This window comes from Protopterus annectens, chromosome 3.part1, assembly GCF_019279795.1.
Source record: "Protopterus annectens isolate FY-2018-M chromosome 3.part1, PAN1.0, whole genome shotgun sequence".
NCBI lineage: Eukaryota > Metazoa > Chordata > Ceratodontiformes > Protopteridae > Protopterus > Protopterus annectens.
The window spans coordinates 1877757863-1877776891 of record NC_056732.1 but is presented as its reverse complement, the minus strand read 5'-3'; the positions used below and the strand labels follow the sequence as shown (position 1 = coordinate 1877776891).

Here is a 19029-nt window from a genome sequence, read left to right as displayed (position 1 = left end):
CTGTTTAAGAAATGCACTGCAGGTAGTGTCTCATGTTTATTCTAAGCCATGAGCACCACAACATTTAAAAATGGAGAACTCCACCGGATAAGGAAGGAAGATTCCACTTCAGCAATCCTGTTTTTTTTTTTGTTCCTTCCACTCATCTTGACAAAGCTGTTCTACTTCTGTCTCTGAATACAGCAGACAATAGACTGCTTAGTGCACTGCTGCTGCCTGATTAGTTGGGGTGTGTTTTGGTGTGTGCTTGTGAACTGAAACAAGGCTAATCGTCTCCTTCCTTGCTGATCAGGAAAGGACAGCTAGTCAGCATTAGATATTACCTGAATGGCTTGAGAAAAAAAATCCTTGTTACCCCCATCAGAGGCTGACAGAACAGCTTGTAGTTTTCAATGGCTATTTATTACAACCACTGTACACAGACAGACTAAATAAAGAACTAAAACAATACAATAGCAGGGAATGACTAAACATCTGTGTTGGGTTCTATTGCATCTTTAACATAAAATGACATACTGTATAAAATCCTAAAACAAGACAATTTGGATATGGCCTGTCCTTTTGCTGTACATAACTCATTTATTTGGCAACCTTAAATATCTCAACTTCAAAAAATATATAGACAAAAATATACCCTGAATTGACAAAAAATATATTATATATAAATAACTATCATGCATTACTGACAGTCATATGTAGGCTACATGAGATGGTAACAGGTCTCCATTCTAAAGTTATTCAGTGCAGAAACAAAGAGGTTTTACAGTTGAGCTACAGTAATTGAAAGAAGCTGACCTAGTTCTTGTAACTAATGCTATAGCATCTTTAGTGGCTGCTATTTAATAAAGAAATAAAAGACCTGATTAACATATATGAGGTCAGATGGCTTGGATCTCCCATTTTGAAAACTGACAATGCAGCACAATGTATTTAAAAAGAATGCCTGTGTTTTAAACTGCAGCATAGCTGACTACCTCTCTGCAAATCAGTATGCGTATCCTGGTCCACAGTATCAGTTAACAGTGGTTTGCTGCACATGTGGTTAGTATGAACAATGCTGGGATTTGTCCATCAGGAATTGTATACAATCCAGTGTAAAAGAATACAAAATTACATAAATACACCTTATTTTTCCTTCAGTACATGTTGTTCTTTTGTTACTGTTCCCCATGCTATTACATGTAATTCTTTTTAGAATGTTGTGACAAATATATATTATGAATTCTGTCAAAACTTCCGTACTCTAATATGTGCTTGTAATGACATGCTAAAACTTGTTATGGAATAACAGACTCTTATGCAACTAGTTCATCAGCTGTAGCTCAGGTCGGGGGATAGGCAGGTCATATTCTGAAACAAGTGCTGGGTGACCTTAGAGGTGGATTTCACTTGAAGATAGTACAACAAAAGTTAAATGGCCAGAAAACATTTGTCATCCTCTATACTTCTAAACAGTTTTAGTAACCAACCTACACTACCACCTGTGGTAATGAATGGATACCACAAGCCACAGAAAGTACGGCCTAGTTTTTTTGACCATCTTATTCCAAGACAACCAAAGACATTACTGCTTCTCTGGCATGTATTACTTACTCCTTTCTTAATTCACCCATATAGCGATGACCACCGATGTATGTCATAGTATGCTGTAAAAAGACTTACAGCCCAATGTCACTTGCTACATCTCTTTCTCTTCTACATCGTCCTGCTCCCCATTTGCACCCCTGTGTTGTTTTTAATTTTAAGCTGAGGATTTTATACAAGGAGCTATTTCATAGCACAACAAAGAGAGCAAAGTGTGCTTTTGTGAATTTGGATGACTGTGGAGGCTTGCAGTACAGCTAGGAACCATACATGTATGAGAAGTAAGCCAGAGGAAACTGAAGTAACAAGCCTGTCAGCAAATCCATGTCACTTTATGCTGACATCCTTCTTTAAAAATGACAAACTGGTAAAAAAGTAGGGTAATAAAGGCAGAGATCATCTTATCGCACATAACATACTTCCATTTTGTGGCTAAACAGAGCAATATATGGTTAAAATTTAAATGAATGGTAATTTTGCTTCATGAAGTGGCACATTCACTGTCTTTCTCCAGCTTGCAAGAATCAGTGGCCTAGATATTCAAAGTAAAAGATCCAAAACAGTTCCTCTATGCAAAATCAGCAAAAACCAGAAATGTCCGTCCACATCTGTTATGTTCTCAGGATTGTGGGATGAAGGAAGAGGAAGAGGAAGAGGAAGAAGAGGCCCCTGTGCACAGGTGTGGACACTATTACCCAGGAGCAACATTGGAGCAGCACATTTTGGACTTGCGGACCTGTTTGGTAACCTGTACCTTTCAGGTGTACATTCTACAAACCATAACATTTAAGGCCTGCAGCTCAACACAGAACGTGGGGGGTTCATTAGATTTTTTTGAAACCGTTTGTGTTGTTTTTGTAGCACCATATTGACCACTCAGTATTTCAACATTCTATTCATTATTCCAGTCTGTTCTTTTCTGTCATTGGCCTATTTCTGGCTTAAAAGGCCTGGTTCTAGTCTTGTGATATTACCCCTCCCCCAGCATCCCGCCGCAATGCTCATACTTCGTTGACTGCGTTCTCTCTCCCTTTCTCGATCACTCTCTGATTGGCTCTGTGTTCGCTCAGGTCTATGGCTACCTGAACCTGCAGGCTGAGAAGAGATAGTACGTAGCAAATTATTCCTCTTTCTTAAGAAGTCTGTCTGCGGAGGAAGTCCAAAGCTACCTTTTCTGAGTACCATTCGGCTGTTTCCTTTAGCTGGCCGAGACCGGTGGCTGTATTCCAACTGTGCGAGGTGTGCCGCATAACCGTCTGTAATAAACTGAAAACAACATGATACAGTTAGTATAAGGTGTGCCACATACACCCTGTAATAAACTAAAAACAACACAATCCATTTAGTACAAGGTGTGCTGTGTAATCCTCTGTAATAAACTGAAAACAACACAATGGATTAGTACAAGGTGTACTACGTGGGTCTATGTTGGATATTCGAATGCTTAAATGTTCAAATCTCTAAAGGTCGACCTTTAAAGATCGAACATTTAAGTGTTCGAATATTAATAAAAATAAAAAAAAATAACATAAAGGGCGTAAGCAGGGGGGGCAAGCACCCATGAGCCCCCCATGGGGGAGCTGCACCCCCCCGCTACTTAAATATACCAACTTCGAGATCGCACTACAGTGTAGGGAATGGGAAATTTTCCATTCCCGCACTGTAGTGCACTGAAGTGCGATCTTGGAGTTGGTATATTTAAGTAGCAGGGGTTGCGATGGTGCTAGGGGGCTTGCCCCCCTACCTAAACCCTTTTCTTTTTTTTTTTTAATATTATTTTTATTACTATTCGAACATTTAAATATTCGATCTCTAAAGGTCGACCTTTAGAGATTCGAACATTTAAGCATTTGAATATCTAACAGATCCAAAAAACATCCACGAAAAATGGGAAGGAAAAAAATCAGCTTTCAGGATGTAAAAATCACATTTATTAATCCAACGTTCTGGTACCTCGGCAATTCGCCTTCAGAGGAACAATTTCAATTACATCACATCCATCATATATAGCATCATCTTCCAATTAATCAATTAACCATCACGTGTATTTTCTTAAAGCTCAAACACACAAATACCAATAAATGCTTCAAATTTTTAAATACATTAAACAACTTTAGTGCGACTGAGACCCACAAATAAACCATGCTGAAAACACATTATTTATACATATACTCTAATTTCAATATTATGCTCTATACTACCAATATATTAATTTATCATTTATTCATTTAATATACAATATTAAATATATATAAAGCACAATAGTACAATAGTAATTACTAGCAAAATTATAAATATTATAAATATAATATAATACAATATTATATTATTATGGTCTACGATATTGTTAAATAAATATAAAAAGAAAAACAATTAATGATTAACTATCAGCCTATTCCAGCATCCAAATTCATCCCTCTAGGATGTATAGTGTGATAGTTAAAAATCATCTTATGTTCCAACCTATTCAATTCATTCTTAAAATTCCCTCCTAATGAGTGTGGTCTAGCCAGAACACTAAAGTTGAATCCATCAATTTCACAGTTATGTGTAGTGGCAAAATGAAAAGCCACTGGGCTATCCATATTTTTTCTCCTAATATCCCCCAAATGTTCTAGAATGCGAACCTTTACTTTTCTAGTTGTTTGTCCTCTATACCACATAGGTTCTACACAATTACAACCCAAGATGTACACTACCCCAGAAGATGTACAATCAAATTTTTCAAAAGCTACGTATTTTCTACCATTTATTTTCTTCCCATGCATATTATTAACCTTCTCACAGATGGAACAATGTCCACATCTAAACATTCCAACATTCCCATCAGAAGAACATAACAATTTCTTATTAAGTAGTTCCTTTAAATTTTTATATCTACTATATGAAAACGTAACCCTCTTAGGAAATAAAAGTCCGATGGAAACATCATCACTAATCACATGCCATAGCTGTTTGAAAATTTTCTCTATAATTTGCATGCAAAAAGTTATTAACGGCTGTGGGTTTTTTGAAGGGTTTATACTGAATCATGCTATCTCTTCCAACATAAACTTTTTGCATGCAAGTAGCATGCATCTGCCTCATCTCATTAAGGCCTTGCCTGAAAGTGAATTTAAGAGAATTTGTAGGAACACATCTGACCATACTTTGTGGAAAGAAGTGTTAGGTGAAGTATTTGATAGATTGTTGTCTAGAGGTTATTCTGAAGATTCCCTTCATAAGATTTATGACAATTTAATAAAGAAAAAGAAAAATGCAGGGGCTTGTAGGACAGCATATTCAGGCAAGGCTAGTGATGATGAAGAACAAATGTTCTTCGTTTCTAAGTATTCAGAATTTTCAAAAATTATAGAGAAAATTTTCAAACAGCTATGGCATGTGGTTAGTGATGATGTTTCCATCGGACATTTATTTCCTAAGAAGGTTACGTTTTCATATAGTAGATATAAAAATTTAAAGGAACTACTTAATAAGAAATTGTTATGTTCTTCTGATGGGAATGTTGGAATGTTTAGATGTGGACATTGTTCCATCTGTGAGAAGGTTAATAATATGCATGGGAAGAAAATAAATGGTAGAAAATACGTAGCTTTTGAAAAATTTGATTGTACATCTTCTGGGGTAGTGTACATCTTGGGTTGTAATTGTGTAGAACCTATGTGGTATAGAGGACAAACAACTAGAAAAGTAAAGGTTCGCATTCTAGAACATTTGGGGGATATTAGGAGAAAAAATATGGATAGCCCAGTGGCTTTTCATTTTGCCACTACACATAACTGTGAAATTGATGGATTCAATTTTAGTGTTTTGGCTAGACCACACTCATTAGGAGGGAATTTTAAGAATGAATTGAATAGGTTGGAACATAAGATGATTTTTAACTATCACATTATACATCCTAGAGGGATTAATTTGGATGCTGGAATAGGCTGATAGTTAATCATTAATTGTTTTTCTTTTTATATTTATTTAACAATATCGTAGGCCATAATAATATAATATTGTATTATATTATATTTATAATATTTATAATGTTGCTAGTAATTACTATTGTACTATTGTGCTTTATATATATTTAATATTGTATATTAAATGAATACATGATTAATATATTGGTAGTATAGAGCATAATATTGAAATTAGAGTATATGTATAAATAATGTGTTTTCAGCATGGTTTATTTGTGGGTCTCAGTCGCACTAAAGTTGTTTAATGTATTTAAAAATTTGAAGCATTTATTGATATTTGTGTGTTTGAGCTTTAATAAAATACACTTGATGGTTAATTGATTAATTGGAAGATGATGCTATATATGATGGATGTGATGTAATTGAAATTGTTCCACTGAAGGCGAACTGCCGAGGTACCAGAACGTTGGATTAATAAATGTGATTTATACATCCTGAAAGCTGATTTTTTCCTTCCCATTTTTCGTGGATGTTTTTTGGATTTGAAGAGTGGTGTGTTGGTGTTTTTTTCATGAATATCTAACAGACCCTGCTATGTCTCTGTAATAACCTGAAAATAATACAATACATTTAGTACAAGCTGTGCCACATAACCCTCTGTAATAAACTGAAAACAACACAATGCATTTAGTACAAGGTGTGCTGTGTAATGCTCTGTAATAAACTGAAAACAACACAATGCATTTAGTACAAGGTGTGCTGTGTAATGCTCTGTAATAAACTGAAAACAACACAATGCATTTAGTACAAGGTGTGCTGTGTAATGCTCTGTAATAAACTGAAAACAACACAATGCATTTATTACAAGGTTTGCTCATACCCCCCTGTAATAAACTGAAAACAACACAATGCATTTTGTACAAGGTGTGCTGTGTAATGCTCTGTAATAAACGGAAAACAACACAATGCATTTATTACAAGGTTTGCTCATACCTCCTGTAATAAGCTGAAAACAACACAATGCATTTAGTACAAGGTGTGCTGCGTAATCCTATGTAATAAACTGAAAACAAAATAATGCATTTAGTACAAGGTGTGCTGCATAACCCTCTGTAACAAAATGAAAACAACAGTGTGTATTTATTAAAAGGTGTCCTGCATAACCCTCTCTATTAAACTGAAAACAACACAATGCATTTAGTACAAAGTGTGTGGCATAACCCCCTGGAATAAACTGAAAACAGCACAATGCATTTAGCCCCTATCAGATGTGTGTGTGTGTGTTTTGTGTGCGTCCTTTCTGCCCATTACGTTGGCAGTTTCATGTCTCTGGCCCAAGAAGAGAAATTCATGGCTTACAGAGATGAAACCCTGCCAATAGGCCAGATAATGTGGGAGTGGCTAGTGATCTGTTAGCTGGAAGAACCATGTGTGTCAACAAATGGAAATAAATACAAACAAAAAATAAATACGGATGTGAAACAGGACTGTCAGGTAAAATCCCTATGGTGGACTAGATGCATCAAAATGGCCTTAAGTTCTAACACACATTACAGCAGTATCATTTTTACCACTGGAGAATAGGAATCTCTCCCGTTGGGTGATATAGGATGCAGGTAGAGGCACCATGAGTGAATGAACGGCCCATAAAGACTGGGGAGGATTCTTATGGCTTGCAAACATTGGGGAAAGACCTCCAATACTAACAACCCCACTTCCATAAGTCTCTGGTTAGATTCCCGGCAACATATTAGCTTCAAAGTATATACATTTTAAAATATATATATATTTTATTTTCAGTGTATATTGGGAGTATTGGTTATTGTTTTATTTTCACTTGCAATTATTTTTTCTCATCACCTCTGCTGTCCCTTCAAGTGGTCATTATACTCTGTAAACACATTGTAATAAATAAATAAATCTATCTATCTATCTATCTATCTATCTATCTATCTATCTATCTATCTATCTATCTATCTATCTATCTATCTGTATGTCTGTCTATCTGTCTATCTATCTATCTATCTATCTATCTATCTATCTATCTATCTATCTATCTATCTATCTATCTATCTATCCAAAATAATGTGTGTCCCAAGCCCCTAGCTAGGAAAGTTCCTAGAGGGATGGGTGTGTATATACTAATGATATAAACAGTACTGGTTATGATCTCTTGCCCCCCTACCATATTTTCTTAATCTGTTTCTCCCACGTACTTGTCACTAAGTTGCATCATAAAAGCACTACATAAACATGCCTTCCCTTTGTGCCGTATCATGTTCAAAGGTTTAGAGACTTTTTATTTAAATGACCGTCTTAATCCACAGCTTCTTATTTTTCCTTTTTATGTAAGCTCTTATAAAACACTATACAATTATAAACTTACTCATGACAGGCTTCCATGAATGCACTGAACTGATGTACTACTGTATCGCAAATACTGCTGTACAGTTCTACAAAGTAACAAGGTTCATGACCAGCTTTTAGACTTTTAATTAAGAGATGATAACAGTATAGGTGTATAACAATTGACATACAAGTATCAGAAACCAAAATTGCTAACATGCTGTTCACCTGAGACTTTGGTCATCTTGACAGAAGAGGTTAGTCTTTGCCTTGCAGATCATCATATACAGCAGACACAATATAGTTTAAATGCTATGATGTACCCAATGACTGCATGCCTGGTACAAGATATCTGTCGCAATACCAGACACACACACACACACACACACACACACACACACACACACACACACACACACACACACACACACACACACACACACACACACACACACACACACAGCATAGGGTATCTGTCACTAAACAAGACACAAGTGTAGTTACCTGACACTGATGTTGTAACTTTTTGGTTGGTCGCCCAACAATGTATATCTGTGAAGGTGAAAGGCCTATGGAAGTGTATACTGAAATGTCCTTAGTGGATCCATACGCTGCATGAATTCTCATATGTGCCTAGAAGAAAAAACACAAAGGTGACTGACTATGCATACACAGTTTCATTTGTTGTATATAAGTTACATCTGCCATGTAGTTCCAAGTCATTCTTGTACCTGAGTGTCTGGAACCTCCTAGAATAGTCTGCTGATTCTATAAATAGTTTATGGTGTGAGGCCTCCTACAACTTGGCTGCTGAATAAACAAACTCCATTTTACTTCTTACAATGCTAGTACTGCATTTCATAAACAAAGCAAGCTAAATTAAATGAGTAATTGCACCTGCACTGTAACAACCAAGGGATAAGCAAATCTCACCTCTTATGCTCCCAGTCTGCTAAACAAAGTCCTTTGTTCTTTTCATTTTATGGTGCCACATCACAGTGACCAGCTGATACAACAGTTGTTTTTACGGACAAACTCTGTCTGCAGCAAGTACTGAGTAAATATCTCTTTTATCATTGAAACACCTTCCTAGGTATACTCGCCCCTGGAGGACTGACACTACAATGGTGCAGCTAAGCTATGTGGAAGAGCTGACCAATCAAAGTGGTCTATGAAGTGTAGTTCTGTTATCCATTATGGGTGCAACCTTTTCATTTGCAGCTCTCTCCACAAGGCATGCACACACAGCCATGACTAGTGTGGACTAGCATTCACACAGCCATGACCAGTGTGTCTAGCATGCACACAGCTATGATTAGTGTGGACTAGCATGCACACAGCCATGACTAGAAAGGACTAGCATGCACACAGCCATGACTAGTGTGGACTAGCATGCACACAGCCATGACTAGTGAGGATTAGTGTGCACACAGCCATGACTAGTATTGACTATCATGCAGACACAACCATGACTAGTGAGAACTAGCATATACACAGCCATGACTAGTGAGGACTAACATGCACACACAACCATGACTAGTGTGGACTAGCATGGACACAGCCATGACTAGTGAGGACTAGCATGCACACACAGGCATGACTAGTGAGGACTAGCATGCACACACAGGCATGACTAGTGTGTACTAGCATGCACACAGGGCCATGACTAGTGAGTACTAGCATGCACACAGACCCATGACTAATGAGAACTAGCATACACACACGGCCATGACTAGTGTGGAGTACCATTCAGACACAGCCATGACTAGTGAGAACTAGCATGCACACACAGCCATTACTAGTGTGGACTAGCATCCACACACAGCCATGACTAGTGTGGACTAGCATCCACACACAGCCATGATTAGTGTTGACCAGCATGCACACAGCCATGACTAGTGTGGACTAGCATGCACACACAGTCATGACTAATGTGGACTAGCATGCACACAGCCATGACTAGTGTGAGCTAGTATGTACACTGCCATGACTAGTGAGAACTAGCATGCACACAGACATGACTAGTGAGGACTGACATGCACACAGCCATGACTAGTGAGGACTTGCATGCACACAGCCATGACTAGTGAGGACTAGCATGCACACAGCTGTGACTAGTGAGGACTAGCATGCATATGGCCATGACTTGTGTGGACTAGCATGCACACTTAGCCATGACTAGTGTGGACTAGCATGTACACAGCCATGACTAGTGAGGACTAGCATGCACACAGCCGTGACTAGTGAGGGCTAGCATGCACACAGCCATGACCAGTATTGACTAGCATGCAGACACAGCCATGACTAGTGAGAACTAGCATGTACACAGCCATGACTAGTGAGGACTAACATGCACACACAACCATGACTAGTGTGGACTAGCATGGACACAGCCATGACTAGTGAGGACTAGCATGTACACACTGGCATGACTAGCGTGTACTAGCATGCACACAGAGCCATGACTAGTGAGAACTAGCATACACACACAGCTATGACTAGTGTGGAGTACCATGCAGACACAGCCATGACTAGTGAGAACTAGCATGCACACACATGCATTACTAGTGTGGACTAGCATGCACACAGCCATGACTAGTGTGGAGTAGCATGAACACAGCCATGACTAGTGTGGAGTAGCATGCACACACAGCCATGACTAGTGTGGACTAGCATGCACACAGCTATGACTAGTGTGAGCTAGTATGCACACTGCCATGACTAGTGAGAACTAGCATGCACACAGCCATGACTAGTGAGGGCTTGCATGCACACAGCCATGACTAGTGAGGACTAGCATGCACACAGCCGTGACTAGTGATGACTAGCATGCATGTGGCCATGACATGTGTGGACTAGCATGCACACTCAGCCATGACTAGTGTGGACTAGCATGCACACAGCCATGACTAGTGAGGACTATCATGCACACAGCCATGACTAGTGAGGACTAGCATGCACACGGCCATGATTAGTGTGAACTAGTATGCAAACAGCCATGACTGGTGTGGACTAGCATGTACACAGCCATGACTAGTGAGGACTAGCATGCACACAGCCATGACAAGTGAGGACTAGCATGCACACAGTTATGACTAGTGAGGACTAGAATACACACAGCCATGGCTAGTGAGGACTAGCATGCACACTTTCAACTTCTCTTCTCAGCTAGTTCACCCTCTTTTAGTACTGGTAGTACTAAGATCTCTATCATACTATGCAGATATTTATCATGAAACTTAGATCCAGCCCTTCCTTCTAGGAAATGAAACTCCTCTTCTTCCCAGTGCGGTCAGTAATATGACCTCTACCTTGCCCGTGTGGTCAGTAGTGTAAAAATTATATCATCTCTGTACAGTTCTTCTTTTCAGTGCAATTAGTATGATGATCCTGGCCTCTCCATATGGTCACTTAATGCCACATTTAGATCTCTATTGTTCTAGAAAGAAATTGCCTCTTCTACCCAGTAGAGTTATTATTGTTGGCCTGTCCTCAAAGTCATTAGGTGACAAGCTTGGACCTCCTCCTTTCAGGAAAGGAGACCAAGCCTATAAACCCACAAATGGTTCCTGATCAGTTAGCTGGCTACATACAGCTCAACTAGTACAAATACCACCTTAGGTCTCCCTTGAAAAGAGGCCAGTAGCCTAGTGGAACCAACCTGGCCAACAAAGGATTAAAAAAAAAAACTTCTTTGCTCAAGAATTGTAGACAATAATGGGGGTGAAGTCATGGACAATTTGTAAAATATTACTCTAATATCTAATTCAGTTAACACATTCATAGAACAAGATATTCTGCATCACCATGCAATTTTCTGAACAATAAAAGTGCAAAACTCCAATGTCTGGTATTAATGACTGACAAATCATTAGAGACTTTGCAGAAGATAAGAAATACAGGGGCAGGAAGAAATATGAGGCAAAATCAGGGACAGCTCTGACGTATGGCTGACTAGAGACAGCTCTGAGGTATGGATGACCAGGGACAGCTCTGAGGTATGGATGACCAGGGACAGCTCTGAGGTATGGTTGACCAGGGACAGCTCTGACGTATGGCTGACTAGAGACAGCTCTGAGGTATGGATGACCAGGGACATCTCTGAGGTATGGTTGACCAGGGACAGCTCTGAGGTATGGTTGACTAGGGACAGCTATGAGGTATGGCTGATCAACAGCATGGATTAATTCCTAACTCAGGATGTCATGACTTCAGTCAGGTCAGCCATGATTAAATTCTTCCATACAACAGAAAGTGTAATAATTAAAAGAAGAAGCCAAGGTTAACTGATAAATCCCGGTACAGCAAGCAGGACTATTTAACTGAGGGATCAGTGATTGTGATAAACCATCTTTTACTTCCTTCGACATCTTCACTTCACTAACCAGACTAAGCCTTGACACCATTATTTTCATCTGGAGGTCCTGCTTATCCTGTATCCCCAGTCCTTCCTGTATCCCCAGTCCTTCTTCTCTCAGTAAACCATCTTTGCCTGCCGTGTTAAGCTGAGATTGAGCTGTACTAAGCTGAAGGACAGATGGATTCATTCAGCTGGATCTCATGCTATCATCCTTAACCATGGGCTGAGGGTCGACCGACAAAACAGTGCAGCCAGCAACAAGCAGCTATAACTGTGTTGAATTATGAGGCTAGAATGGACATCATTTTCTTTGAAAAGGTATAACAAATGCAACAGTCCCAGAAGCAGTCCTTAGTTTTACAAGGAAGCTAAAAAGATTCAGTTAAGCCTTTTTTTTTACTTTTTTCATTCCTTTACCCTTCACAGCCAGATTTATTATAATGTCTAAGACCTGACCCTTGATTCATACTTCGCTGATGGCCTTCAATAAACATCAGGCATACATGAGCCTACATATGTCATGCAGACGTGATTCTATGCATCAGATATGTACAACATTCTAGACACCTCTGCATATGTGTAGCTGATCCTCCACACTCCCGTCACCTGAAACTGAAGCAACTCCTGACTGCTTGCCAAATTTTTGGCTTAACATCAAGGGTCTCACACATAGTAGATTTCTAGTCCTGAAGGGACAACTCCAAGAAATGTGGTGAAAAAGATGTTGCAACAAACAACAGAAAATATCCTCAACTTACTGCAGAGGTTGGTGATATTTTATTTCCACTGTTGTGCAGGATAGAAGAAGAAGAAGAAAAAACACTCAACAAACCTTTTACACACACACACACACACACACACACACACACACACACACACACACACACACACACACACACACACACACACACACACACAGGATCTGGCTGGGCCATTCCAAAACTTTAATTTTCTTCTGGTGAAGTTATTCTTTTGTTGATTTGGATGTATGCTTGGTGTCATTGTCGTGTTGAAAGGTGAAATTCCTCTTCATCTTCAGCTTTATAGCAGATGCCTGAAGGTTGTCGGCAAAAAGTGACTGGTATTTGGAAATATTTATAATTCCCTCCACCTTGACTAAAGCCCCAGTTTCACTGAAGCAAAGCAACCCCAAAGCATGATACTGCCACCACCATGCTTCACCGTGGGGATGGTGTTATTTTGGTGATGAGAAGTGTTATTGTTGCGCCAAACGTACCTTTTGGAATTGTGGCCAAAAAGTTCAGCCTTGGTCTCATCAGACCATAACACATTTTCCCACATGCTTTTGGGAGACTTGATGCATTGTTTTGCAAATTTTAGCCAGGCCTGGATGTTTTTCTGTGTAAGAAAAGGCTTCCTTCTTGCAAACCTACCCCATAGCCCAGACATATGGAGAATACGGGAGATTGTTGTCACATGTAGTACACGAGCAGTACTTGCCAAAAATTCCTGCAGCTGCTTCAGTGTTGCTGTAGGTCCCTTAGCAGCCTCCCTGACCAGTTTTCATCTTATTTTTTTTATCAATTTTGGAGGGACGTCCAGTTCTTTGTAACATCACTGTTGTCCCATATTTTCTCCATTTTTTGATGACTGTCTTCACTGTGTTCCATGGTATATCCGATGCTGGGGAATTTTTTGTACCCTTCTCCTGACTGATACCTTTCAACAATGAGATCCCTTTGATGCTTTGTAAGCTCTCTGTGAACCATGGCTTTTGCTGTAGCAGGCAACTGAGTAAATGTCAGGAAGCTCCTACTAAGACAGCTGAACTTTATTTGGGGTTAATCAGAGTCTCTTTAATTGATGGCAGGTATGTACCCAAGAAGACTGAATGCTGTAATTAAGTCAAAAGGTGCTTCAACAAAGTATTAATTTAAGGGTGTGCACACTTATGCAACCAGCTTATTGTACGTTTTTTTATTTTTTATATTTTCCCCTAACAGATTTGTTTGTTTTTCAATTGAATTGTACAGGTTATTGGTCACATTAAAGGAGGGAAAGGTTTTGAAATTATTTATTGTAGTCTCATTTTTTTATATCACAAATACCTGTCATTTTAACAGGGGTGTGTAAACTTTTTATATCCACTGTATGTATGTATGTATGTATATGTATATATATATATATATATATATATATATATATATATATATATATATATATATGTATATAGGGGACTACTGTATAATTTCGAAAAGACACATCTTCGAAATTAGACAGTAGACCCACACCTCCGTGAAAGTGCACTTCCGAGAACATCGGTTCAATGAACTGATAAAAAAACCTATAAAACATTGTTTTTGCAGGGGGGACATACCCCATGTGGGGGGCTGTGCCCAACACCCCCCCACTTAAATATACCAACTCCGAGATCGCACTACAGTAGGGAAACACGTAAACTCCCTTTCCCCACTGTAGTGTGCTTCATCACCCATGTTCCTTAACGGTTCTTTGAACCATTCTTCGTGGAAGTACACTTTCGCAAAACTGAACATCTGCTGTTCTTTTTCGAACAAGTGGATTTTCGGTGTTTTCCAGCAGACCTATATATATATATATATATATATATATATATATATATATATATATATATATATATATATATATATATAGAGAGAGAGAGAGAGACAAAAACTGAGGCAGTAGGAAAACTGTAGAAACTAGTAGCAAGTTAAATCCTAAATGCTTGCAGAAAAAGACAGCCAACTCAATTGTTTGAGCACTTTCATGCTTTAATTTTAAAGAACTTCATCAGAGATAAATAAATATAACACTTTAGAGATTAAATAGCAAAATATGTGTGGTTAAGGTGACACTTTGTCCAATCAAAACAATTCTATGTTAATGCTAACAGCGAATCACAGTTCTGTCTGGGGTAACTAATCAGTGTGTAGCAGAATTTTTCTGATGACAAATCACTGCTGCCTGAAGAGTGTCCAATCTGTGTAAGCCAATGGTTGCTTGTTAACGAATCACTGTAGGAGTAGGGCTTAACCAGTCACAATAGACAGTAAATGCTGCAACAGTAAAAATATGAAACCGTTGCCAATGGTATATACAGTCAAGTATGGTGGGGCAGGGGTTACCTGTACCACTGCAAAGCACAGTGGATATTAAGATTTTCATTGAGTCCTGGAGGGGATTCTGCATTAAGAAGTAGTTGCCAAGTTAGTTCCTTCCCATCAAGCAAAGTGTCGTGGTCTCCCAAAAATTCCTTGATTTGTTCGAGTACAAAGAAATTAAACGATGTAAGGCCTCAGCATGCTGCACTGTGTTTTGCCAGGGCGTTTTTAAAGTCTTGGTTTCTAATGGAGGCATGGTGTTTTTTGATTCTGTCCTCCAACTTCCTAGATGTTTTGCCAGTGTAGAAATTATAGCAATTGGTACAGAACCAAACGTAAACTATATTCTTACTATCGCAGCTGTAGGATCCTGTACAAGAGACTTTAACATTACAGCGAGAGAAAACAAAATAATTACTGTAGTGAATGTATTTACAGATTACACATTTGCCAGAGGCTGACAAACTTGGGCGCTTTAGCTAGGCAGATTCCTGTTGATGGAATGGATAATTTTTCTCAAAAGCAAGTCTGAGGGTTTTTGTTTTATTGAAACAAAAGTTTGGCCACTTCCCAAGTACATGGGACAGTTCTCGGTTACTGAGAATAATGTCCCAGTTTCTAGAAAGGATGTCCCTGATGGGGAACATCTCTCTCGAGATGGGCAGAGGGAAGCTGAGGGTTAGGTCTTTATCACTGTCCTGTTTGTTCCTGCTTTTGAACCAGTGTTTTAAAATGGATTGAAATTCGGTGTATCTGGCTTTTTTGTTTTTACTAAGTCCCTGGATGCTAAGTAACTTGCTCAGAGTCACACAGCAGACAGATGGAGGCAAAATGAATTTAAACTCTGTACCCTTAGTTGCAGAAGACAGCTCCTCAAGTGCTTGGCACCTTAATCCTTCACACCAACTGCCAGACCCTGACGTGACAAATCCCTGAGTATGACAGTCAGTAGTTAGTTTCATAGCTCTCATTGTTTAGAAGATGTAGTTCTGTGTGAATTGGACTTGTCTGGAACTTAAGGCCCTAAGCTGTTAATAGACTTCTTCCTGTAGTCAAAAGTCCAGAGTTTGAATCCTCCTACTTCCACTTGCCTACTGTGAGCAAGTCACTCAGTGCTCTTGGGTCATCTTCCAGGGGGGTTTCCCTGGTTAACAAACAGTATTTAAAATTTGCCCCTTTGGGGTCTTTGTCCCTCCCTATTATTTTTTTGGTTTTGTCCGGAATTCTTGAGCAAAGTAGTGAAGAATTATTTGGTTTGTCCCTTGTAAAATTTGTGGCTTTCTGGCAAATTGTTTTGGATTCCAGTCTTCAAATAATGACAGGCATGCAAGTTTCGTAATGCAACTTTCTAAGTATATTAAAGAAACATTTTAAGTCTGTTCCTGTTTTTTGCATCTTTGTCTCTGATCTTCGGTGAAGAGGTTGTGAGGGCATGGGGGGTACACTGGGATGCACTGTATGGTTCTGACAAAAATGAGCTGAAATACACTTCTTAGTCATTACTTATGTATTTGTTCATTTTTATTGCAAGAAAACATCTGAATGTACATAGTTGTACATGGGGCTATAACTGGTCACATATATGTGTGTGTGTCTTGTCTGTCTGTGTCCTGCATCCTGCATTCCAGAGTAGTTACAGGATGAAGAGCACACACACATACATGTGACCAGCATCCCAGAGAAGTTACAGGATGAAGAGCACACACACATACATGTGACCAGCATCCCAGAGCAGTTACAGGATGAAGAGTGCACACACATACATATGACCAGCATCCCAGAGTGGTTACAGGATGAAGAGCATACACACATACACGTGACCAGCATCCCAGAGTAGTTACAGGATGAAGAGCATACACACATACACGTGACCAGCATCCCAGAGTAGTTACAGGATGAAGTGCACACACATACACATAACCAGCATCCCAGAGTAGTTACAGGATGAAGCGCACACACATACACGTGACCAGCATCCCAGAGTAGTTACAGGATGAAAAGCACACACATACATGTGACCAGCATCCCAGTTTATTTTATTTTAGTTATTGTGTAAAGGAAGGAACTTATTGTAGTAAACATGAGCTTCATCATATGAACCATGTTCTTGGAGTACAGTTCTTGTTTTCTTTTTCCTGACTCTTCAAAATGACAATGAAAGTGGACAACATGAAGTCTATGCATTTCATGTTAAAATGTTAACTATAAAATAATTTTTAATTTAACTTTTTTTTTTTTTTTTGCAGATACACAGTTGTGAAATACACTGTGTTGGGCTGCAACACCTCTCCTGGTATTTAATGCAGATGAATAAGGCTATGAGTTGTTAATAAATTGTTTTTAGTAGTGCAGGGTTGGATTCCCTCAGCTTTTGTTTACCAGTGTGAGTCTGACCAAGTCACTGTACCAGACAGTACGCCTGAGCTGCCCCTGAAAAGGGACACTTGTATCCAGCAGGCTGTCCCAAGCAGTGAGCAAATGCATTACTCATTTGTCTTTTGAATTCCTGCATCCCCTAATTACTACTTTGCTATATGCCATTTAACTATGAACCCCAGCATATCTATTGCAGTTTAATGGATTGTAATACATTTTCAAATAAATCTGAGTTTCAAAAGAGAAAACGTTTACTGTTGCTCGTGTTGTTTATTTCAATGTGAGCATGTTTTGTTTTGTTTTGTTCCTCAAGTGATCATAATTGCTGTTATGGTTCAGAATCTGCAAAAACATTTTACCTCATATTTATGACATTTTGTTCTTCTGTCTTTTAAACCAGGTAACGTGGGAAACCCATTTACACTGTCTGGTTAAGTGACTTCTCAGAAGTCACACTGTAGGCAAAAGGAGGTAGAAAGAATCAAACCCTGTACCCTTGACTACAGAAAGCAGCTCATTAAAACCTTAGACTCTTTATCCTCTACACTAACTGCCTGACCTTCATTTTCAGACTAGTCACAGTGGTTTGTTAATAACACTACTTGTTAAAGTTTCAGGGTTTTTGCTGTTCAAATATTCAGAAAATGTGTGATGGTGCAAAACTTGTTGTCCTGTTAACTTTTTACAGTGAATTGGAGTAGTCTGGCTTATATATATATATATATATATATATATATATATATATATATACCCAGTTTTACAGAACGTTACTGATTTTGCCTCATATTTATGCCCGGCACCTTGTTAACTTCTTTTCCCTGGTAAATCACTAAGGATTACTCTCAGTCAATAATGCTGGTCATTGCATAGCTTTTATTGTTTGGAAAATACATGTCCACGCAACACATATTCTTCTGTTCATGCTTAATGGGATTTGGAGTTGTCTTGCACTTATGTTAATGAACTGCTTCCTGTAGAAAAGAACAGAGTTTGATTCCCTCCACCTGTGAGACTTGAGCAAGTCACTTAACCCGACACCGCTCCTGGGGCTCCCCAGGAAAAGACGTCTTTGCTCAGGTGGCTTACCTGGTTAACAAATACATAAAATAATATTTAAAATCTGTCCCTTTTTGTCGTTTTTGGCTTTGTCCAGAATTCTTGAGCAAAAAAGGAGATTTTGGTCTGTTTCTTGTAACATTTGAGGTTTTTTGGCAAATTGTCGCAGACTGTGGTCACTAAATAATGACAGCCATGCAAGTTTCAGACTTTTGTATCCATCAGAAAATGCTTGCTAATGCAAAGGTTCTTGTACCAACTTTTCAAGAGAAAAAAAAGAATTATCTAAAAGCTGCTTCTGATTTACTGTCTG

The 19029-nt window shown here is 38.8% G+C and overlaps 1 protein-coding gene across 8 annotated transcripts in view; it reads right to left on the bottom strand.

Annotated features, from left to right (window-relative positions):
* Positions 1 to 383: 383 nt before the first annotated feature.
* PITPNM2 (phosphatidylinositol transfer protein membrane associated 2) overlaps positions 384 to 19029 on the bottom strand; it is a 3395372-nt gene continuing 3376726 nt past the window's right edge. For all 8 annotated transcript variants that reach the window (XM_044067911.1, XM_044067913.1, XM_044067916.1 and 5 more), the window contains 2 exons: positions 8346 to 8474; positions 384 to 2850 (listed from right to left, as the gene is read on the bottom strand). In XM_044067911.1, coding sequence (XP_043923846.1) covers positions 2515 to 2850; positions 8346 to 8474 — 465 coding nt within the window. In that variant the 3' untranslated portion in view covers positions 384 to 2514. The remainder of the gene's footprint in view (positions 2851 to 8345; positions 8475 to 19029) is intronic.